Source organism: Phacochoerus africanus, chromosome 9 (assembly GCF_016906955.1).
Source record: "Phacochoerus africanus isolate WHEZ1 chromosome 9, ROS_Pafr_v1, whole genome shotgun sequence".
Taxonomy (NCBI): domain Eukaryota; kingdom Metazoa; phylum Chordata; class Mammalia; order Artiodactyla; family Suidae; genus Phacochoerus; species Phacochoerus africanus.
This window is the reverse complement of record NC_062552.1, coordinates 20,396,457-20,420,869: the sequence shown is the minus strand read 5'-3', so window position 1 is coordinate 20,420,869 and position 24,413 is coordinate 20,396,457. Positions and strand designations below refer to the sequence as shown.

The 24,413-nt window shown below is 40.1% G+C and overlaps 1 protein-coding gene across 2 annotated transcripts in view; it reads right to left on the bottom strand.

Moving 5' to 3' along the window:
* SCGN (secretagogin, EF-hand calcium binding protein) overlaps positions 1 to 20,643 on the bottom strand; it is a 41,875-nt gene extending 21,232 nt beyond the window's left edge. The window contains exons 1-6 of one of the 2 annotated variants that reach the window (XM_047797235.1): positions 20,214 to 20,643; positions 19,284 to 19,354; positions 14,433 to 14,525; positions 10,328 to 10,417; positions 7,230 to 7,286; positions 6,718 to 6,795 (exon numbers count right to left, since the gene is read on the bottom strand). In XM_047797235.1, coding sequence (XP_047653191.1) covers positions 6,718 to 6,795; positions 7,230 to 7,286; positions 10,328 to 10,417; positions 14,433 to 14,525; positions 19,284 to 19,354; positions 20,214 to 20,295 — 471 coding nt within the window. In that variant the 5' untranslated portion in view covers positions 20,296 to 20,643. The remainder of the gene's footprint in view (positions 1 to 6,717; positions 6,796 to 7,229; positions 7,287 to 10,327; positions 10,418 to 14,432; positions 14,526 to 19,283; positions 19,355 to 20,213) is intronic. The other variant, XM_047797236.1, reaches the window with a different exon arrangement.
* Positions 20,644 to 24,413: the final 3,770 nt, after the last annotated feature.

Here is a 24,413-nt window from a genome sequence, read left to right as displayed (position 1 = left end):
CACAGGGTTTTAGAAATGAAACAGACACATGTAACAGGAATAACAAGACAGTCTTGCTCAATGGACATTTCTCAACCTCGATAATCAAAGCTGGGTGAGACCACTCAGTTTCCTCTCAGCTACCTCACAGGACTTAAGCTTCTGGACCTAACCTCAGAGCCATATATGTGACACTGTCATTTCTTTTTTTCATTTCATTGATTTTCTTCAGCTCAGACCTTCTATTGTAAAAGCTGCCAGTCTGAGGTTTCTTGAATATAAACCTGAAGGCTGTGGAGAGAAGAGCTCTGGGCAAGTAGGGCTGTTGGGCTGATCTGTGATGCGCATAATCTCTTTTCAGCCAGCTATTGATTTTCTGAACACTCTACAGGTCTCAGCCTTGCATACTTCTCCCCCTCACAATGGCTTGTTTGACTGAGGTGACCCCTGAGGCTTTGTGCTACCACAGTTCACTCTTCTTCCCTTTCTTTCTTCCCCAACTTAATCAATCAATGAGTGTTCCTCTCTTCTCCAGAGAAATTTTGTGGAATTCCTCCTCGTTTCCTGTTGTCTGTCATTAATTTGTTTCCTATTTGGTGTTTAATAAGAAGTCAGTTCTTAGGATTATTTAGGGACTTCATGGGAGAAAAATCAATTTTTCTGGGTAGTGAATTCTGCTGTGGCTGTCAGAGCCCCTATATTATGTTATCTTTAAAAATATTAAAAGAATCCTAATATAACGTGCCTTTGTTCTCACCTTGCTCTTTCTTCAGGGGGATTTATATCTCTGCTTGATCTCTCATTGAGCTTTACCTTCTCTCTTTTGAAAGTTTTCTTTTTAATAATTTGACATTTAGACTTTCAGACATGAATGCTATATTTGAGAATACAGGCTTTGATTTGGATACGAATTTCCACTCCATCCTTTTCATATCTGATTAAAGTCTATAATCCTCGGTTTTTTTCATTTGTAAAATGAGGGTTGAAAAATACTTATTTCATAAGACTCTTGTGAGAATCAAATGAGATGTTTGAAAAATGCTTTGCACCGGACTCAGTACAAAATAAATACTCAATTATTCTGATTAAAATATTTAATACTAGAAAAAAACACTGGCTATGTTGCAATGAAAATAAAGTATTGCAGTACTCAGTTAAGAAGACATCTTTAAAAAATTTAACTTCACTCACCTACCTTTTCTTGTCCTGCCTTTGCTGAAGCTCTACAGTGTAATCTGTCTTATTTTTGAAGAAATAAGAAAGACTTCAAAAATAGTTTAATTGGATCTCAAAAGTGAAATTTGCTGCATTTAAGGACTAAAGGGAAAATTGAACAGAACTTCCACCTACTGGTCAGTACTGTCTGATAGTGATCTGCACAGTGGGGATGAAAGGGAAACACCAGAGTGAATTTTTGCTCCTTCTCCCTCCTTTTTCAATTTTTCTCCTAGTTGGAAGCCTCCATAAAGTTCAGAGACTATATCTTCCCTGCCAGGTTCTCCCCCAATATTTGATGAATGAATGAACCCATATCTTTGTGTGAGCTAGTTTACCAGATCATATTCTAATGTGAGAAAACTGATTAAAATTTAATTCATTAAAAATTAAATGTGAGACAAATAACAAATGCTGGAGAGGGTATGGAGAAAAGGGAACCCTCCTACACTGTTGGTGGGAATGTAAATTGGTACAACCACTATGGAAAACAATATGGAGGTACCTTAGAAAACTAAATATAGAACTACCATATGACCCAGCAATCCTACTCTTAGGCATGTATCCAGACAAAACTTTCTCTGACAAAGACACATGCACCCACATGTTCATTGCAGCACTATTCGCAATAGCCAAGACATGGAAACAACCTAAGTGTACACTGACAGATGAATGCATTAAGAAGATGTGCCATCTATACACAATGGAATACTACTCAGCCATAAAAAAGAACAAAATAATACCATTTGCATCAACATGGATGGAACTAGAGACTCTCATACTAAGTGAAGTAAGTCAGAAAGAGAAAGACAAATACCATATGATATCTAATATATGGCACAAATGAACCTTTCCACAGAAAAGAAACTCATGGACTTGGAGAACAGGCTTGTGATAGACAAGGGAGATGGGGAGGGTGTGGGATGGACTACGAGTTTGGGGTTAATAGATGTAAACTATGGCATTTGTAGTGGATAACAATGAGTTCCTGCTGTATAATACTGGGAACTATATCTAGTCACTTATGATGGAGCATGATAATGTGAGAAAAAGGATGTATATATGTATGTGTGACTGGGTCACTTTGCTGTACAGTAGAAAATTGATAAAACACTGTAAACCAGCTATAATAGAAAAAATAAAAATCATTTAAAATTTAAAAAAATTAATGTGAGAAAATTTCTGAGAGAAAAGCATTAAGAGAGTGGGTGATTTGGTGAGGGAGGAGGTATTCTGTGTCAGCCTTTGAGAGCCTGCCCCTCAGCCCAGAAAAACCATCTTCGATTCGAGAAAAGGAGCACAGGTGACATGACTTCCGAATCCACAGGGACAGGTCCTAGGCTTGTCCTGCTCTGATTGTCCTTCCTGGACTTTCTCTGTCTCCTTAGCTGCCTCCAGCTCTTGCCCTCCCTCCAGGCTTTGTTTTTTCTGGCTCCTCCAACCTCTCACCATCCGCTTGGGGCACCTGTCTCACTGTCTCTGGTCCCTGGACTCAGCTCATACCCACTGCGTGGTTATGGTCCCTCTGAATGACTCTCTGTGATGAAGGACCCAAGTGAGAGCCAAAAAGGATGGAGCTCAACACCTCCACCACCCTTCTGGCTCTACCCTGGAGGGTCTGGTTTTTCAGAAGGAAAGAAAAAAAAGAGAAATTCAGAACATGAAGCACTGTTTGAGGAACATTGGGTCTGTGCAAAATGTTGCCATGTGCAATGTATAATCTGTGAGATACCCCAAGCAGAAGCAAGAGCCACAGTTGGGGTGGAGGGTCAAAAAGAACAAAGATAAGGGAGGCAGGAGGGTCCCAAGGGCAAAGTCTACTTATGTTGTCAGGGTTTATTCACAGCTGTCCATTAGGTGATAACTGAAAATTCAGTTCATACGATTTGTCTTAAGTAACCCACAGTGTGCCAAGAGGTCTGGGAACACAAAGATGCCATCTTGCCCTTGAGAAGCCCCAGGCTAGTGAAGTATAAGATCCATAAACAGGTAGTGTCAGTGTCCTCCTTGACTCCCAGCTGATTCATCAGGAAATCCTACTGGTTCCATCTTCAAAATATATTTAGTTCCCATTTCTTCTGCTACCCCACCCTGGTCCAAGCCATCACCGTCTCTCACCTGGATGGAACAAGGTCTCTTAACAGGACTTCCTGATTTCCACCTCACACATCTCAGGCTCCTTTCAATATAGCAGCCAGATCATGGCATCTTCTGCTTCGAACCCTCCAGTGGTTCTCCTCTCACCCCCACTAAAACCCCAAGATCTCAGAGTGGCCCTAAAAGCTGGACATGGTCTGGTCTCTGTCTCATTCTTGTATACTCTGCTTCAGCCACACTGGTCTCTTCCTGTTCTTAGAAATTCCAGGCCCACCCTTGACCCTGGGTTTCTGCTCACTGCACCTCTGGGCCTTCCTTAAGTCACATCTTCTTTTTTTTTTTTTTTTTGTCTTTTTAGAGCTGCACATGAGGCATACAGAGGTTCCCAGGCTAGGAGTTGAATTGGAACAGTAGCTGCTGGCCTATGGCACAGCCACAGCAACGCCAGATCCAAGCCACATCTGCAACCTACACCACAACTCACAGCAACGCTGGCGCCTTAACCCACTGAGTGAGGCCAGGGATCAAACCTGCATCCTCATGGATACTAGTCAGATTCGTTTACTCTAAGATACAATGGGAACTCCCCTTACCACCTTATTGAAAATAACACCTTCTCCCCAGTATCCCATCCTGGCTGCCCTGCTGGCTCCACCTGTTCCACTATTTCGTTTTTTTCCTGTAACACTCATTACCCTCTATCATGCAATATAATTTATTATTTATTATGTTTCTTGTTATTGTCATTCTCTCCTTTGTTTCACTCCCTGCTGAATCCTTGGTGACTAGAATAGTGCCTCAGGCATAGCAGGTTTTAATGAATATTTGTGGAATTAATTAAGTTAAGATGGAGAAATCCACAAAATACTCTAGGGGCACAGAGGAGAGGTACTTGGAGCCACCAAGGAAGAAGCTTATGGAAGATTTTCTCAGGCAAAATTATATCTAACTAAATCTTAAAGGATGAACAAGAACCAGGTGAAGAAAAGGAAGGAAAAAATAGCCTAGTTAAGAAGTCAGAAGGTAGTGGCTTAATGTTGGAGGTGGTGGTAGTTGGAGATGGTCGGAAGCCCCTCAGAGTCAAAGGCATTCAAAGAAACGCTGGAAATCTGCTGGAGATTATAAATGCCAGTGTTCCACTGTGTAGTGCCTGTTTTATGATAAAATTGAGATAACAAGAGCTAGGGCTAACATTGTACTAAGTCAGTGTGGGAAAAAAATGCTCAATTGGAAGAATAATAATCTCCTTGTTATTCTCTCCCCCAGGCCGTTTCAGTCTAATTTCCGTTTTCAGATGATTCATCCTGTTAGAGGGTTTCACTGGAATTTAGGTCCAAAGGAAACTAGAGATCTCCTGGTAGCTGGGAAACTGCTCCCTGCCTCTGGGGCATTTCCCATTTCACTCTTTAGTGCTAAGTCCATATTTACTCAGGATTTCAAACAGCATTTTGCATGTTCTTGAAACAGATCGACATAGGAGGAGGCCAAGTTATTTCCTCAATTGAGATCCTGGGCTGGGGTTTGATTCTTTCCCTGGCATCAACTTTGCTCCCATCCAGGCTATTTCCAAGTTACCAAGGTCAAGAGCATATTTTCCCTTCCCAGGGCAGACACCCTTTGCTGGGGGCAACATTCAGAGTGCAGAGTGCAAGCCAGGACGGTCGAGGGTTGAAAACCATCAACATCCAATTCAACTTGTGCCTTAGGAGAGACAATTTAACATTTCCCAGTTAATCAGATTTTTTTTGTCTTTTGTCTTTTTAGGGCTGCACCCATGGCATTATGGAGGTTCCCAGGCTAGGGGTCTAATCTGAGCTGTTGCTGCCAGCCTATGCCAAAGCCACAGCAATGCCAGATCCGAGCCATGTCTGCGACCTACACCACAGCTCACAGCAACACCAGATCCTTAACCCACTGAGTGAGGCCAGGTATTGAACCCAAAACCTCATGGTTCCTAGTCGGATTCGTTTCTGCTGCACCACAGCAGGAACTCAAGTTAACCGGATTTTTAAATGAGTTTAGGAATTCACCTTGGTGGTATCTTAGTCACTCGCCCTCTCAAAGTCTCAACCATCAGATATGTAAAATAGCATGAATAGTGCCATTACTATAGAGGAGTTGTTCAAAATAATGGAGTGATTTAATTGCTATTTGGAAGTATCCATTAAAGGCCCACAAACTCTTTTCAGTGATACATATCCCTAACTCTTCATGGAAGGTTCAGTAAGATGGGTCTGCTCAAGAACTCTTTCTATAGGAGTTTCCACTGTGGTACAATGGGACCAGCAGCGTCTTGGGAGCACTGGAACACGGGTTTGATCCCCGGCCCAGCACAGTGGGTTAAGGATCTGACATTGCTGCAGCTGTGGCTTAGTTCATGGCTACAGCTCAGATCTGATCCCTGACCTGGGAGCTATATATGCCATAGGGTGGCCAAAAAAAAAAGAACTCTTTCTATAATAAGTGTAGCAATTCCAAAAGTAATTAAGCCTTTCCCAGTAATTTCCTCACATATTAATTAAGAAACCTAGTGTTTGATTAGAACGAAGCACATGTCTGGGGACAGGGAAGGGGTTCCAGGGAGACAAAAAGGTAGAGAAGCCAGAACCAATTCAATACAAATGGTTGCTTAGCAACTGGGAGAAAAGTATCAAGTTAGGAACCAAAACAGAGTAAACAGATGAGTCCACCAAAGCCAATCTCTCCACTTCATTTTCCAGGGAGATTTGATGCTGAAATAATCTCAGGATCATTTAGGATGCAGATTGCATGAGGGGCAAGTGAAATAATGACAACAAGGCGCACAACAACCACTGTAGGACGAGCTAACAGGTGCTGAACAGTCATGGTTTCCTGGATACTCTGCAAAGCACTTCTGAAAAGTCCCTTGCCCTCACGGTAATTAGATCCTATTAATCCCCATTTTCAGATGAAGCAAATCAAGGTGAGGGGCTTGACAGTTTCTCAAGGCTAGTAAGTGGCAGAAATGGGCCACACATCTCCCATCTGTCTCACTCTTACTTGCTCTAAATCACTGCCCTAAATGAGTAGAATTGCGGCAGAAAGTGGCTCCCTTATGTTTGGTCCTAACTGTCTAGGTTCACGTTTCCTTGTTTCTATGTGACTTGGATTAGCCTTGAGGTTGTTGGCCTGGTGCTCAGGAACCCAACGCTGACCAGACTTTCCATGTCTCCCCAAGGATAAGTGAACAGCCTTTTCTCTCAAATACATGTAGTCACATCCCAAGAGAAGGGCTGGAGCAATTCAGTTTTAGCCTGTGTTTTCCAGGGTTGCAGGTTTTCTCCTGCATTTATCTAGTCTACGAACACCGAGGGAGCACTTACTCTGTGCCAGACACTGTTTCCGGGTCTTGGGGAGGCAGCAGGCAGGTTGCCCTCACAGAGCTCACACTGCTCAGGTACTTACCATGGTGCCAGTATATTCTTCCAGCTTAGCCTCCGAAATGGCCTTTTTGTGGTGGAGGAAAAGGTCTCGGAGAAAGTTCTGTGATATCAAGAGAAGAGCCACATTTTACCTAGTGAAAAGATTAATCTAAAAATAAACCTAAACATCTCAAAAGGCTGTATTTTAAAGATTGTGGTTCATTTGTTTCAAGGAGGAGATAAAATGCCTTTAGCAAGCCATAAATCCAAGAATGGAGGGCTGTCACTGTTTAAAGGGTGCACTGTTTAAATGGAACTTAGAGAATAGCTCAAGGCATGAAAAAGTGTCATAAATCCTCAATTATGTCTCTTTCTCAGAAAGAGCAATGTCACCTGCAGTTTCTAAACCTTCTAAACACAGTAAGTTTTTTTTTTTTAAGTAACAAATTCATATTCACGTTTTTCAGAAACACAGAAATCAAATTCATAATACATCAAGTTCCCACTGCTAAACAAACCCACCCTTCACCCAGGGACAGTTCCAGCCACACTTACACAAAGTTCAGCAGCTGATATAAAGCCACTGCTGTCAGCATCATATTTGCGCCAGATCTGAAATACACAAAATCCATTAATCCACGTATCCTCAAATAATTAAGGGTCGACTTACGCTGCTGTCTACTGTGGTTCAGCATCTGATAACAGTACTTAACTGAGTGCAAATAAGACTGCATGGGGAATTGTAGGCTTTTTTTGGTGACAGCTATTATTTGGGCAGAACTCGCTAGAAATGACTCACCACATTCACTTAGAGCCACTTAGGAGGGTTGCAGTGCACTTTCTGAGAGGGAGCTCTTGGAAAGTTCGAAATGGAAAGGTAAAAGGATGGCCTTGAAATGGGGGCAATATGGAAAACCGAGAAATCTTATTTGTCTTAAATTCCTAAGAATGCAGAATACTCCCAAAACAACTCTTTAAATATATAGCTCGACTGGCAGGACAGTGAAGGGACCTCTAAGAGGTCCAATGTGGTAGAAAAGCACAAAATGTATGATAGAAGCCAGGCTGTTCCAGGGACATCTACTGGTCTCTGATAACCTAGCCTGCAGCTTTATCAGCACACCATTCACAAGGTAGGGGACAAATGCAGGGATCACCCAAGGTGGGAAGTCAAACTGAGGCACCTGCGTAAGACTAAAACCCCAGATAGCAGTAACCTTAAGAAAAAGATGAACTCCTCCAAATAAATTGTCCAGCAGAGAACCCTCCCCCCCCCACCCCCAACCAAGCAATCTTGCCTGCGTGGCTTTGGCTCCCAGTAAAGGGAAAAAAAATATCTCTGATAATTCCCATTGACAAGCCAACCCTTTCATTGGTTTGAGAACAGCGGTTATCCAACTGAAGATACAATTGCTAAACTGGGAGGCAGAACAGCTAAGCATTTTTAAAGAAACACCTAACCACTTTCTTTAGTAAGTGGTGTGATTTTTGACCACCTCTGATTATTCCATGTTCCAGCCTCACCAGTTGGCAAAAGTTCCCTAAGTGCTCTATAAAATGGAAAAGGATCACTAGGTCTTTGTTTTTTTAATTGACAAATTCTCCATAGATACAGAATGGGTTACCTGAGTCACCAAGCACAAGGACCTTCATTCTAGACCGCAATCAGTTTCCTGTCTGAATATCCAGCAGGGACACTGATATTTAGTGAGACGCATTTAGAAACTTCATCCCTTTCAGTTCCTGTCACCAACATTTCTGCCTGAATTCAGCCAGCCTTAGAAAATCAGCTATTCAGTGTGATTTAAATTTTAACTTGAATGGAGTGCATATACCAGAAGGATGGGAATTTCAAGTAACAAAGAACATTTTTCATGTTTTTTTTATGCTGGTCTCCAAACATTTTCCATCTAAATTATTTTGTAATTTTACTACAGTTGAGCTATTGGAGGGCCAAAGATCTTAATGTGAATACTGCGTGTGCCCATCTTTAAAGAATAAAAGCAAAATAAAGAGGTTTCCGGGCAAACAAAAGCAGAGTTTACTGACTCTTGGTAAAGGATACAGTCAAGGAAGAAGACACACAAAGACGAGATACCTAAGATTAAAAAGGGAATGATGTACAAAGACAATAGGAAACATGTGGCAAAGGGAAACAAATCTTGTTAGCATAAAATTTGTGGGATTAAAGAAAACAGGATAGAACTAATATTCTGGACAATAATGGCATGTAAGCTAATAGACACATGTTAGGATTAAGACTTTTTGTTTTTTGTTAAATTTTATTGGAGTATGGTTGATTTACAATGTCACGTTAACTTCAGGTGTAGAGCAAAGTGATTCAGTTATATATGCACATATATTCATTCTTTTTCAGGTTCTTTTTCTATATAGGTTATTATAGAACATTGAGCAAAGCTCCTTGTGCTACAGTATGTCCTTGTTGGTTATCTAATTTTTATATAGTAGTGTGTATATGTTAATCCAAAACTCATAATTTATCCCTCCTGCTACCTCCCCCAGATTAAAGTGTTTTAAGGTCCTGTAGTACAGGGGATATGAAGACATCAAGATAGAATTTCTTAAAATATATAGTATAGTAATAGGCTATAGCAAATGTAATTTTTAAAAAATTCAAGAATCCAAAATATTTTATAATGAGTGGAGAAAGGGAAAACTCTTCTTTACAGGAGAGATTGACAAACTAGAAGGGAAGGAGGAAAAGTGGAAAAAGTTTAAAAAATAAAGATAAGATGAAACAAAACAGACTCACAGACATAGAGAGCAGACTTGTGGTTGCTGTGGGGGAGGTTTGGTGGGGGAGGGGTAGATTGGGAGTTTGGGATTAGCAGGTGCAAACTACTATATATACAATGGATAAACAACAAAGTCCTACTGTATGGCATAGGGAACTGTATTCAATATACTGTGATAAACCATAATGGAAAAAGATTGTGTGTGTGTGTGTGTGTGTATATATATATATATATATATACACAAATCACTTGGCTGTAGAAATACACTATTGTAAATCAACTATACTTCAAGACAATTTTTTAAGATTTTTTCTATTATAGATGATTTACAATGTTCTGTCAATTTCTGTTGCAGTCAAGTGACCCATTCATACATACATAAATATATATAAACTTTTTCTCACATTATCCTCCATCATGTTCCTCACAAGTGACTAGATATAGTTCCCTGTACTACACAGCAGGATCTCATTGCATATCCACTAAATGCAATAGTTTGCATCTACTAACCCAATCAATATAATAAATTTTAAGATAAATACCATCTGCTGCTCTACCATTGACCGTCTCACTTACTCTAGATGTAGCACATGCCCTCCAAACTCCACGGTCCCCACCTTCCCATTACATTCCTCGGCATACCTCCCAGGTGCCTCATCTAAGCCTTCCTCTACCCCAGGCTAAGGAGTTTATCAAGTCAGGGGCAGCCTAGGTCAGCCCACTGAGAAAGCACCCTGGGGCTTGGGGCTAAAGTCCAAGCTCCACACCAAGAGTTGCTTTGCTTGTCTTGTCCTCTGTAGGCAGCTCTCCCCTGGGGCCTGGGCAAGAGTGGCAGAAGCCACAGTAGGGGCTGGAATCCTGGCCTCATCTTCCATAAAGTTGAGACCAAACACTCACCTGCATAAACTCCACACTGCTGTCCAAAGGGGTTTCCTGGCGAAAGAGCAGAAGGAAGTTTTCATCCTCAGACAAGAACAGGCAGGCAAGCTAAAGAAAATGGGGGACAGAGCAATCAGTGACACCGGCCATTGTTCCCTGGGTAAAAGCACAGTGGAACATATCAGAGAGCAGAAGGGCTTGGATCTCTCAGGATGGAGAGCCCAACCTACAGTTCTATGCCCTTGATTGCCATTTTGGATTCACTGGATTCCTTTTGGATTCATTGATTGCACCCTTACTTTTTATGAAACACTATGAGTATCTGCCTTCCATGAGCTTACAATCCAAAATGATAATAATAACTATAATTATTGTTTAATAATGCGTTAGTGCTTAAAATGTCCCAGACACTATTTTAAGAAGATCCAATATTATATCAACTCTATAATTATAGTAGAAAATAAAAATACCAAATAATTTTTATATGTGCCATGAATTGTTCTAAATTCTTACATGTGCTAAGGAAACTGGGTTATACAGAGATAAGGAATTTGCCAGAGTTATGTGGTTAGTAAGTAGTGGAGTCAGAACCTCAACTGTACCCCCATGTTTAACCACTATACTGTGCTGGTGAGATGCTGTATATACAGATCATTTCAATGCCATATGCAAAAAAAGGAATGATTGCTGTCTGGCTTGATTCTTGAGTGTTGGCTATGGTTTACATTCTTTCATATTTTTAGCATTCATATGATACTTTAAAAGTAGGTTCACTTGTGATAAATTTAGCTAGATTTTTTTTTTTTTTGCTTTTATAGGGATGCATCTGCAGCATATAGAAGTTCCCAGGCTAGGGATCAAATCAGAGCTACAACTGCTGGCCTACTCCACAGCCACAGCACCATGGGATCCGAATTGCTTCTGCAGCCTACACCATTGCTCATGGCAATGCCAGATCCTCAACCCACTGAGAAAGCCCAGGGATGGAACCCAAATCTTCAAGGATACTAGTCAGATTCGTTTCCCCTGCACCAAAATGGGAACTCCCCCAGCCAGCTTTCTATATGGGTGCCAGCTTTATTAACTTCCCTTGCTCCCAGGAATAAAGGGAACATTTTCTTCCCCTACGTGATTATAATACTTATTTCAGCACATAGGTATGTTTGGCTGGGTTCTTTGCCAAACCTAGGGTATTTCAGTGAGTACTGTCTTCTTCCTGAGTTGCGCCTCATAAACAATGGCCATTTCTTCTCTAAACTTAGTTCTCTCAGCATCTTGTGCAATTCCACAGAGTGAGTCCAAAGCAAATGCTTTAGGAAGGTTATAGGGATGATTTGCCCACAATCCAATTCATATCCTCCAGTTGGATATGTGAATAATAGATGTCATATATTGAGTACCCACAACATGGCAGGCACTGCCAACATGCTTTTCATTTATCATCTCATTAAAGTCTCACACCAACCCTTTAGGTAAGTATAAATATCCCCCTTTTATTAATGGGAGGCAGCACAATGCAGGATGTGATAGGCTTTAGAGTGGATCCAAATTCCTTCTCTATTGTTCACCTTATTTGATCTTGGACAATTTTATTTATGCTTCTGTGCTTTAGTTTCCTCATTTGTAAAATGAGGTTAATAATATTTATACCCTGTGTTTGTGTGAAGACTAAAAGTAAAATGAGGAACTATTTATATAGTGTTTAGCAAAGTCCCTGGTACATATTAAAAATTTAGTAAATGGTACTACTATATGGATAATGATGATGAACTTCAGCTCAAAGCGATGAAGTCACTTGCCCAAGGTTTCACATTTCACCATATTGACTTTATGCTTTTCCTACCCAGCCAGACAAGGTCAACTGGAACTGAGAATTGTTCTTCAGGACTAAGTGTCTTTTCTCTAAGATACCAAATTCAAATGAAATTCACTGGTCTTAGGTTTATAGAACCCACTCTGTCTTCAATTTAACTGGAGTTGCATAGAGGAGCCCTGGGCAAATGGAATATACAGATCATCCTGAAGCCTCAGTTTGGTTCTCAGTTGTGACTCCTTCTTTCCCCGTCTTACTTTGTGTTAAAATATCTAAAATGTGTCCAGGCAGACTTTTATATCACAACTACCTGTAATTGGAGTACACGAAATGGTCAGTAGTATAGCAGGAGACAGGAGGAGAAAACTTGCCACTCTAAATTCATAGACTCATGAGTTGTTAAGGAGCCTTAGGACAAAAGTAGTCCTGTAGTAACAGCTTCTCTACAAACTACCTCAATGGCCCTTATTGGCAGGACTCCATGACAAATTGGTTGGCTCAGACATTGAAGTTGTTGCCAAGTTCCCAGTTGCTTCAGGAAGGTCTACCAGCAATTGGTAAGATAATAACATAGTTTTTCATTTTTTACTTGCCTTGTTTCATTCATTTATTACTAAGTCAATAAATATTTATTGAGGGCACTATATGCTATCCCCATTCTATGGGTTGTAGAATGCTGCAGTGAACATGTAATTATGAATAATTTGATTCTTGTGCTTACTTTTCCACTAATGAATATACTGACACTTTTATGTCGACTATGATGCAGTTGTTGGTTACATAAATGATCTTTGCCTTTAGTGAAAAGTTTGGAAACAGCTACACTCATAAACCTAAAGTTCAGCTTATTAGCTTTATGAAAAGTCAAGCCTCCTGGCAAAAATGTCTTTTTTTAAAAGACATTATCTTGCCTTATTATCATAACTTTCTGGAAAAAAATTACTCTCTTCATCACTAATATTGACTGTCCAGGAGTTCCCATTGTAAGTTAAGGATCCAGCATTGCCACAGCTGTGGCATAGGTCTCAGCTGTGGCTTGGGTTTGATCCCTGGCCCAGGAGCTCCCACATGCCATGTGTGTGGCCAAAAATAATGATTAAAAATAAAAAATTAAATAAAATGAAAAATAATAATATTTACTGTCCAACTATGACAGTATAAAGAGACTAGCTATTCATATTTCAGGTGCTATTTCTAGCAGGTAATTTTGACAATGAAGTAAATGTCTTAGTTTCATAGCAGCTCATTTTTATGTATGGGTTCATAACCATATAGAATAGACCTATATAGACTCATATCTCTAAGTGGGTTACACTTAAACCAGTGCCACTTACTGGCTATATGTTGCTGGGAAAATAACTTAGCTTCCTCATGAGTAGAATAGAGATCATGTTCTACGTCCACTTTCTATAGCTACTGTGGGGATAAAGTAACAAAATATGCATGGAAATTCTTTCTAAACTGTAAACTTCTTTGTAACTGGAAGGAAAAATGATCAGGTTAAAGATAGATCATTCAGGAGTTCCCATCATGGCTCAGGGGTTAACGAACCCGACTAGCATACATGAGGACATGGGTTCGATCCCTGGCTTTGCTCAGTGGGCTAAGGATTCAGTGTTGCCGTGAGCTGTGGTGTAGGTCGCAGACACAGCTCAGATCCTGAGTTAGTGTGGCTGTGGCATAGGCAGGCAGCTACAGCTCTGATTCAACCCCTAGCCTGGGAACCTCCATATGCTATGGATGCAGTCCTAAAAAGACAAAAAGACAATTAAAATAAAATAAAATATAAAGATAGATTATGCAAGGTATGCCTAACACAGTCCCTTGTTTTAGCAGGTACTCAATAAGTGTGGGTTGAGATGATGTAAAGACGCCTGCTGTCTGTTTTGTTTTTGAAGATGCTCAGGGATATTCTTTTCAATCTCCACTGGGAGCTGATGCTGAAGTTTAAACTCATTTACTTCCAGTAAGTTTTCCCTTATATTAAGGTTGAGTGTGAACAGGACACTGTGCAAAGAGACAAATATTAGATCAAGTAACTGAAAAGCCTCCAGCATATCAATTCCCCAGGTTATAAAATAAGTATAAATGATTGACCTAAATGAAATGATGAAAGAGTCATATACTCTTTGCTGCTAACCTGATAAAAAAAAAAAAAAAGGAAAGGTGAGTGCTTCAAAAATGTTATCTAACCCAAATGCCTTGCAGAGGGCTATAATTTTTCAATCAAATGTAGGATTTTCACAATTCTTCAGAGGAAATTACAGCCCACAAAAGTACATTCAAGAAAGGTACAGTCATAAAAAGTACCTCTTTCATCTGTATGCGACCATCTTTAGAGACATCATGGGCAGCCATAAATTGTTGCTTCATCTTCCACACATTTTCTTCCATGACTGCATCCTACAGTGGGCCAGAGAGAACCACATTAAAGCTATTGGAATTCAAAAAAATGTAGTTAGGATATCAAATATTCAGAATATAAAGGTTGATGATTATGTTCTAATTTGGAAAACAGTTACTTAGCCATTGAAAGTGATCCCACTAAGTTGCTGATAGAGAGAAAGGGTGGTGGGGGGGTAATGGTTATTCCTTAAACAAATAACCACTAATTAGAATCCTAAGACATAGCTTGTGAGCTCCTAAAAATGCGTAAAGAGAAGCTTAGAAACTGGAGTATTGATAGAATGAATTTGAACATTTTTCTGAATTGTTGTGGCAAAAGACTGTATTGTAATGAACATATAAACTTTCTTCCCAAGAACTCAGAGGTTTTGTTTGTTTTTTTGTTTTTTGTTGTTGTTGTTGTTGTTTCTGTTTTTCTATTTTTCAGTGAATAGCCCAGCTCTCCTGGGCCCCCAGTTTATCATAATTCATGCTCTTAATCTTGAACTCACCAAGGAAAAAATAATTAGAAGGGGAAAATAATTAAAGAGGAAACTAAAGGGAAAAAAATCATCATTGAACTACCAAAGGTGTCCCATAACCTTATCTCCACATTAACTTGTTCTTCGTCAGTGGACTTCGGGGTCATTACAAAGAAAGATGATCTATACAATCAAGAATGGAGAATGAATTTCGATGTAGGGGCTGAGGCACAGGTATTCCCAAATAGAGCTGGATTCCTGGACTCCAAACTAGGGCAGTTATACTAAATTTATTCTCCCTAATAATTCCACACTATCCCTGCCAACCAGGTTTCAGCATCTGAAACTCCTCTAAGTATAGAGAGATTAGCCTCTTTCGTCTTGGCACCATAGATCATGTGGTTGGTTTGGCTATATGGGTGGGTATATGCGTCATTCAGAAAATCTCAATGGAATCACTCAAGAAGGTGGGTCTCACCTTGGAATTCCAGCTTGGCACAGAAACTTGGCTCTGTCCTCTCAAACCTCTAACCACAAAGTTCATGACTATCCCTTGGACCTAAAGCCAAAGAACCTAGGACTCCCTTTGCTGTGATTTCCCATCAGCACCAACCCTGCCAACCTTCTCTGAGACTCTGGCCCCAGCAGTGTACTTATCATCTTTGAATACTGAGAGAGGCCTAGGATGTGCTGCAATCTGAACATGAAGAATTATGTGCATAGCCATAGAAAATGAGGCTCTGCCACGGACCAGCTAGATCTGGACCTAGTTCAGAAGCCATTTCTGAGCATGTGAAAAGAAAAAGATGGAGGTGAGAGGGAGGTGAGTAACAGAAATGGCAGCAAGAGGGGCCAGTCTTTCCATGAATGGTTCAGAGGCTGTGAGGATCACGTAATTATAAGCAGGCTCAGTGCTAAGATTTCTGCTAGAAATCTTAAAATTCCTTCTGAGGTCTCTCTGATTCTCTACTCAGGGGGGAAAGGAGAGCTATTCAGGCCACTGAAGAACTGCTAGCCATGCTTAGACACCAGAGTGAGGGGCTACCTGGACATGGAGGCCTCCCTGCAGCTGGTTCTGTGCTCACTGGGGATCACTGATTAAAGGTAGGTGTCACAAACGGTGATTGGCCCTGAACTGAAAGGGACATGCCTTCTTCCTAAGGACATCCTTAGGGCCTACTCATTTCTCAGCAGGAAAGAAGTCCAGAATGAGGAACAGTTCCCTTAATCGTGGTTGTCCTAACGGTATAGAGTGCCCAGGAAGGTCTCTGTAACCATAGTTACTGGGATAATGCCTCAGTCTTTTTGAAAGGAAACAATGGCTGATATCATTTCTGATTAATGGGTTAAACAGCTTATCCCCTGGCTCTGAAAGCTCTCTCCCTAGCCAAGTGCTAGTGCTGAGGAGAGGTGCCTGGGGCTGCAACCACTGGTCAGCAGGACTGGCCTGATTATATTACAGTCCTGTGTCTCACTGTTCCTGGAAGGAAGAGTGGGTTAAAAGAAGATGAAAGTGACTGAGAGTGCTTTTCAAATGCAAGATCCTAGGCAGACCCCAAATGTACTGAAATACCTAAGAGGTGGGACCCAGGGCTTAGCATTGTAATAACTATGTCTTTTTTTTTTTTTGTCTTTTTCTAGGGCTGCACCCATGGCATATGGAGGTTCCCAGGCTAGGGGTCTAATAGGAGCTGTAGCAGCCGGCCTGCACCACAGCCATAGCAACACCAGATCCAAGCTGCATCTGTGACATATACCACAGCTCATGGCAACGCCAGATCCTTAATCCACCGAACAAGGCCAGGGATCAAACCCACATCCTCATGGTACCTAGTCGGATTCGTTAACCATGGAGCCATGATGGGAACTCCACAGGTAATTCTTAAACACATCAAAATTTTACTTCCATGAGCCTAAGGACTCTGCAACCTTCCAACCCCTTTGCCTCTGGCCTCAGGAAAGTCTGCAGGAAACACAGTTCCACAGGACACTGGTGAGTCATTTGTTGTTTCCTTTTCTCCAAGGCTATGACTGTCCATGTGTGGGAAGGTGAGGCCACAGACCTGATATGAGGAAGGGGTGATAAGAACAGCCAAGCTGGGAGCTCCCTGGTGGTCTAGTGGTTAGAATTCAGCACTTTCACTGCTGCAGCCTGGGTTCAATCCCTGGTCTGGGAACTGAGATTCCACATCAAGCAGCTTCACACCATGGCCAAATTTCAAAAATAATAATAGTAAAATATATTAAATAAGTTAAAAACAGGAGTTCCCGTTGCGGCACAGCAGAAAGGAATCTGACCAGGATCCATGAGGATGCAGGTTGATCCCTGGCCTTGCTCAGTGGATCAGGGATCTGGCATTGCTGCACGCTGTGGTGTAGGTCACAGATGTGGCTCAGATCCTACGTTGCTGTGGTTGTGGCATAGGCTGGCAGCTGTAGCTCCAATTCGACCCCTAGCCTGGGAACTTCCATATGTTGTGGATGCAGCCCTAAAAAGCAAAAAGAATTAAAAAAAATTTTAAATAATAAACAAACAGCCTGGCATTAAAAAATAATGATAATAACAAATTTAAAAAAAAATCAGCCAAGCTACAAGAGATGGCATCCATCTTCTCTCTCACTAATAGCAGCAATGCCGCTAAAGTCAGACAAAGACCCAGAAGAAGACAGCTCGCAGCGTTCTCAGCAGACCTGTGTGTTTGGGTAGCGCCAGCTCTCACCCGAGACTGAAAATAAGACTCTTTCAGTTTCAGTGCTGACAGCAACTTTTCTCCTCCTTTTCTTCAAATCACTAAAGCAAGGAACTATCTGAAAAGGTGTGAAATTCCAAGTCCAAGTTAGTTTTTTGTTTGTTTTTTGACCGTCCAGTTTATTCCAAGACTTGGAATGGTTTTGCCTTCATCTTTATGTTTTCCTCAAATACTCCTATCATGTTTGACAAGATGGAATCACACTCAGGGGTTCTGGAATGCTGTGAGCCTTCATATTGCCAGCAGTCAATAGAAGCAAAGCAGAAAAAGAGAAAGAGATAAGGGAAGAAAAAAGAAAAGGAGAGGAGAGCAACTGAAAAAGAAATGAAGAGCAAAGAGAGAGGAAACAGAGAGATAGGAAATAGAGAGGAAAAGAGAAATAAAAGAGAGGGGAAGGCCAATGAGAAAGCTTGAAAAACAGACTGAAAATAGAAAGAAGGAAAAACAAAGAGACAGGAGAGAGACAAAGACAGATGGAGAGACATATGGGAAATAGAGATCAGAGAGATGAGAGAGAGGTTAAAGAAAAAGTCAAGGGATGATGGGAAATGAGAGCCGTGAAATGCAGAAACAGAAATGGGCAGAAATATAAGAAAAAAGATAAAAAGAGAGAAGATGAGACATACACAAATATAGAGAGCGAGAGACCAAGAGCTCTATGTGGCTGTTGGAGGCAGGTGGCAGCTTCTTGTGAGCTGGAAACATCATCCTCCAGCTGCTTGGTCTGCTCACTGGGCTCCCGCATGAAAGTGTGATGTGCTTTAGTGTTCTTCCACGTAAACAATTATATCTGAGGGAAAGCTATCACCACGATTTGTTTTAAATGCGACTTTCTCCAGGGCTTCTCTCCTTCCCATGCATCCCCTGATTAAATCTTCACTAGGTTCTCCCAACCCCATCTTTGTGTGCATTTTTCATCTGCTTTGGTACAAGGCTTATCAAAAGTTAATTTGCAACTCTCAAGGCCAGACTTACATCAAGAAGGGACATGGACATTGGATTGATTGATTTACATTTATATTTGGGCTCTAGGTTTGTTTGTTATTTTCTGCTTTGTCATTTCCTAAGAAATCCGTTACCTTGTCTAATAAAATGAATAATGGAAAAATGATTATGCAAGTTTTGTTTGTGGTTTGCTATTGAAATAGTACCAAATGAACCAAATACCCAGAACTTTAAAGCTCTTAACATTTTTTCCACCTTTTTGAACAAAGTGAACTGCCTTATCTCTGAGTTTAAATCCATTAGCAGAGACATAACCAAGGAGACATTCAAAACAGAGTTGCTTGGATCGATCGTTAAAAATCTCTAAGTGGATGACAGATGTCACACTAAAAGTCAGTGACCAACACATCTAATGTTACATTTGAGCATTTTATAAAACCTACCTAAATCCCTCTGTGTTGCTAGGAGAAGGAGAAATATTGCATGTAAGGAAAAGAGGTCAGTTGGGATTAATAGGTCCAAATCAACATAAGGCTTGGATGCTTTTTGTAAATCACTATGAGACACATAAATTAATGCTTAGTGGCACAAATACTTACATCAGTACCCAATTTCGTCAACACGTGATGAAAGAAAGCATCAAGCTCCTTCTCTTCTATGTAACCTTTTTCTAAATGCAAGAAGGTATGCATAAATCACTTACATAGAATAATATGTGACATTTAATATTTAACATTTAACATCTAAATTTGTTTTTAATTTTAATCTTATAAAATTCCCTGGGATACTATTCTTGGCTACTCTAATTAAATGCCAACATCTACCTCTAGAAGACATGGATTTGAATAGCAAATACACATTCAAGAGTAAATGCTTTGGGCTAGGGTAAATATATATATATATTTAGGAAAGGAGAGCTATTTATACACGAATTTTAATCTGCAAATAAACATGAGCTTTTGAATAAACAAGAACCCAGGACTTTTGCAATCTTGGAAAAATTTGAGAGATATAAGTATTGAATCCTAGTTTTGAGGGTTAAAACACAAGCATTAGATATTTTAAAAATATTTATTAATGAAGACAAAGAAAATGTTAAGTAGTTCTTTTCAAATAGTTTTTTGGGGAGTAGGAGTGGTGTCTTTTTGAAAGTTGATAAAATCCACCCTCCTTTTGAGAGACTGAGGGTTACATGACAAAGTAATTGAGTAAAAATGAGCATATGTAGAGAGGGCTGATTTTTGATAATCAAGCATCAGCCAACAAGCCTCTAATATATACAATGATATTTGTCATTGTATATATGGTACACCACACACACACACAGATTAGAAAGAGGGGATCAAGTCCCTTCCACCCTGAACTTTCATAAGTTATGTAGGTGCACAACTCCAGGATACCGAACATCTGTTAGGCATACTGCATTAACGACGCTGGAAGAGGACTTTTCCTGCAAGGAAAGGCGTCTGGGGAAGTGGAAACTCTTAAGTCCTTTCAGCAAGGCTGTACAGGTAGTTGTTTTTACTCACCATCCGCGTCAAAGCGCTGCCAGACCTGCCAGAAGCCAGCGGCATCCAAGCGCCTTTGAGTTGGTTTGCAGGCGCTGTCCATGGTATTGACAACGAAGCGCAGGTACCGGCCGGCAAGAAACACCTAGAGAACTTCTAACTCCCTCGCCTGTTTCTTTCGCTCTCTGATTTGAGGACTCCTTCTAACTCCCTCGCCTGTTTCTTTCGCTCTCTGATTTGAGGACTCCTTCTAACTCCCTCGCCTGTTTCTTTCGCTCTCTGATTTGCTTTGAGCAACTGTCTGAGGGGCGGGCAAGCGGTGGCGGCGGCCGGTGGCGCTATAGCGTCGCCGTGCAGTCCCCAAGCCCCCACCGTGGCATCTCAGGGAAACCAGCGGCTTGGAACCCGCCCTGTTCCTGGCGCGTAGTCCCTGCCCCGCCCCACACGCTGACTGTCCTGGGCAGAATCAAGGGGAAGCGCTTGTCTGCCTCAGCGCTGTGGGGAAGTCAGGGAGGAAAGAGCTGTCTTGGGCGTGTCCATGGCTCACTCTCTTGTTTGTCAAAGAAAGCATCCCTCTTAAGTTGCCCGCACCTTCCAAACTTGTGTCTCAAGGGGTTTTCTAGAGAGAGCTACTTCATTTAAAGTGACTGATCTTGCTTTCTGATAGTGGGAAAAAGGAAAAACTTATGTCAGAAGTAATCAAGGTCTAATGCAGTAGGTCCTTGGAACCTGATGATTTAAAGATGTATGTAGATGAGTTGGAGAGGGTGATAGCGGTGGTAAGAGATTACCAGTAAGCAAGGAAACAGTCAACAGAGCAATTACTGAGCTCTGATGGTCTAGCGCATGCACATTGCTGAGCTATAATGCGCTATAAAGACTTGCATCTAAATAAAGATTCCGCACTGAACTATGGTTTAAATCTTGATATTAGGATGTTGTGGGAAATTCACACTATGCCATGCTTTTCTAGAAAAGATTGTCTAGGGGAAGACATGGTGGCTGACTGCAGAGTTCTTAGATGAAAGTTTACATGATTGTGTTTGGCTTCTAAGAGCCACACTAAGACCAAAGGACAAAAAACATTTGGAGGAACACAAAGTTCCAACGATCAGAACTGTACAAAACTCGACTGGATGCTTTGTGAAATAGTGAGCTAAGTGACACTGATGGCTTCTGTGTCCTTAGAACTTTTGATGAGGAATATATAGAAGGAGTTAGGGTAATAGGAGAGTTGGACCAAATATAGATCTTTATGGCACTCTAACTCTCTAACTCTGATTTTGGGATTCAATTGTATTTTCTAAAGGCACATTTACATAAGCCACCTAAACTAGAGTGTTGAAAAGAACATGACACTCGTGATCAGACAGTCCTGGGTTAGGATCCTAACTCCACCACTTACTAGCTTTGTGACCTGCACCATTAGTTTTCATCTCTCTAAGCCTTGGTTTTCTCATTTATAAAATGAGGATTATGATAGCTTTGCATAGTTTCTGTGAGGACCAGAGCCACTGTTAGCAGTGCACAATGAATCATAATTGCCATGGTCTTGTAGAGGATAAGAGGTTAAAAAAATGCTTTAGAGAAAAAGGAAGTCTGAGAAACTGTCACAGCTAAGACACGGTGATTAAATGCAATAATGCATCCTAGCTGGGCCCACAACAGATGAAAAAGATCAGGCAAAAGTAAAAGAAACTGGATAAACATGGACTTTAATTAATAATAGTAAAAAAAATATTTTAGAAGCAAACAGGACTGAATTTAGGGCCAGCTTTGCCTCTTACTAGCTATGATATCAGTCAAATTACTCAAAAGAAGCCTCACTTTCTTCACCTGTAAAATGGAGATGACAGTAGTTTTTGCCTTGTATTATTGCCATAAAGTTTAAATGAAAAAGTATATATAAAGCATAAAAAACACAGTAAACATTGAATATAGATTAGCTACTAAAATTATTAATTTTCGCTATGTACGCATTTGAAAGATGGTAATATAAACATCAAGATTTTTGAGGAGTGTAGCTTAGGTTAAAAGAGGGGAAAATATCCTCTTTTTTTCTGGAGAAAGTGTTAGGTATAAAAATTGGAGAAGAAATCAATGGGAGAGGATAAGGAGCTCTTATACCTACATATCATATGTTGTCCTGGGAAACTATTAGATACAGTGTCAAACATCAGTCAGTAAAACTGATAAGTTTAGACTCACCAGGTTAGTGACTGATCTTGCTTTCTGATAGTGGGAGAAAGGAAAAACTTATGTCAGAAGTAATCAAGGTCCAATGCAGAAGGTAGTTAAATCAATGATGATAAGTCACGATAATAGGCTTTGCTGCATACACAGAAATCTTGATTTTGAAGCCTGCTGACACACAAAAAGTGCTCAGAACATAAGGTAAAGATTAAAAAGCAGGTTTAAAAATGCATGTATTGTATGACCCAATTATTTAAAATACGTGTTTCTACACACAGAAAAAAAATGGAAGAATATACACTAATGATGTAAATGAATTTACCTCTGTAATGGAGAAGAGGGAGAATCATGGGTAATTTTAATTTTGTTATTTTTAATTCTTCTACTTTAAAATTTCTACAGTAAGTACTGCAAACATAATTTTTTAAAAGTGTAAAGGTGAAATCTAGAGGAAGAAGGAAAGAAGTACAGTTACAAGGACTGCTGTTCTTAGAACTGGAGAACAAACAAAATTTAGACCAATTTCCAGGAGACCAGCAAATAGAGCTCTCTGGGAAATTGTAATTTCCATTTAATGACTTTCATTTTCTTTGTATACAAATATCTATCATGGCACTAGCTAAATAATGTTCAGATACCTTGCATTCTCTCATACAGAGATTTCCTTTTGAGAAAATTATCCAAACCCTTAACAAAGAAGAGAGCCCTTGGGAAGGTGTTTAAAGATACTGGATTGGCAGGAATCACCTTTAAAACTGTCTCACTAGAAAGGTTTTGGGAATGGAGTGATGGGAGTGGGGGTGAAAGATCTCAGGTAAAGGTGATTTACCTGAGTCCCTCACTGACCAATCAGAGAATTGAGAGTAAAGCAAATGCAAAACAGCTAGAATTAGCTTGAGATAAATTATGCAATTTATGGATTAACTTACCCCCTTCCACAAAGATTCTGATTTAAATGGTCTAGAGTGAGCACTCTACTCCCCTAAGGATTATATTAGAACTAATGACTACACTTTTGTCTCTAAGTTTCCTGCTGCTTAAATTTTAGTCAGTTTATTCTTTGGGTATGGCTTCTCTGAAGGACAATCTGGAAAAGGAAAAAACTTGTAAGGAATTAATATTATTTTTTATTAACACCCAATCTCTTTCAAAAAAAGATTGGGACTTACATTGTATATCATTCTGGTAAGTTTTAACAACTGATGGCTGAAACCAAAAACTGCAACGTGTTGTTTTTCTTTTTATCCCTGCTGATTTCATTTTATCCTGCAGTCATTTCCTGCTTTTCTCATTAGCATAGCTAATTGATGGTTAGTTGTACAAGAAACATCAGTGGTCTTTAATTTGAAGCATTGGTACTTAACCCTGATGCACACATTAAACTCTGCGTTAGAATATCTGCATCTTTTTACAAATTCAAATGATATTTCTAGCTGGAAATATAAGTAATGCTTTTTTGGCATCATCTCCCAATAGCTGTTAAACTTTCAAACATGGGGGGACACCTCACAAACTATATAGTAGACCTTAGAATTCAAAGAGATTGTCTCGGTTTGATGCCACAGAAACTCCAATAGGCAAAGGAAGTTACCTAGAAGAAATTGGACATGTATATCATAAGAAAATGCTTGAAAGAGAGTTACACACACATTGTGTAACTTTTGCGATTACAAAAGAAACAATATATTTTTATTGTTTCTTTTGTAATCTCATGAATAAGATGGATCATTTAAATAATATAGGTCATAAAATTTGAAAGAAAAAGATTCCCCCGTAATTTCACCATGCAGATGGATCTAAGAATAATAAGATATTAGTGTATATCCTCCCAGTCTTTTTTTATATGTATGAAAATATGATTATACTGCTCTGAAACTTGCTTGTTTCACTTACTATTATGAACGCCTCTCTGTGTCACTAAATTTTCTTCAATGCCATCATTTTAAGGATGGCATTCCCATAATTTATTTAACTAATGTCATTTTTTTGGACTTTTAAGTTGTCTCCATGTCTTTACTATCATAATCA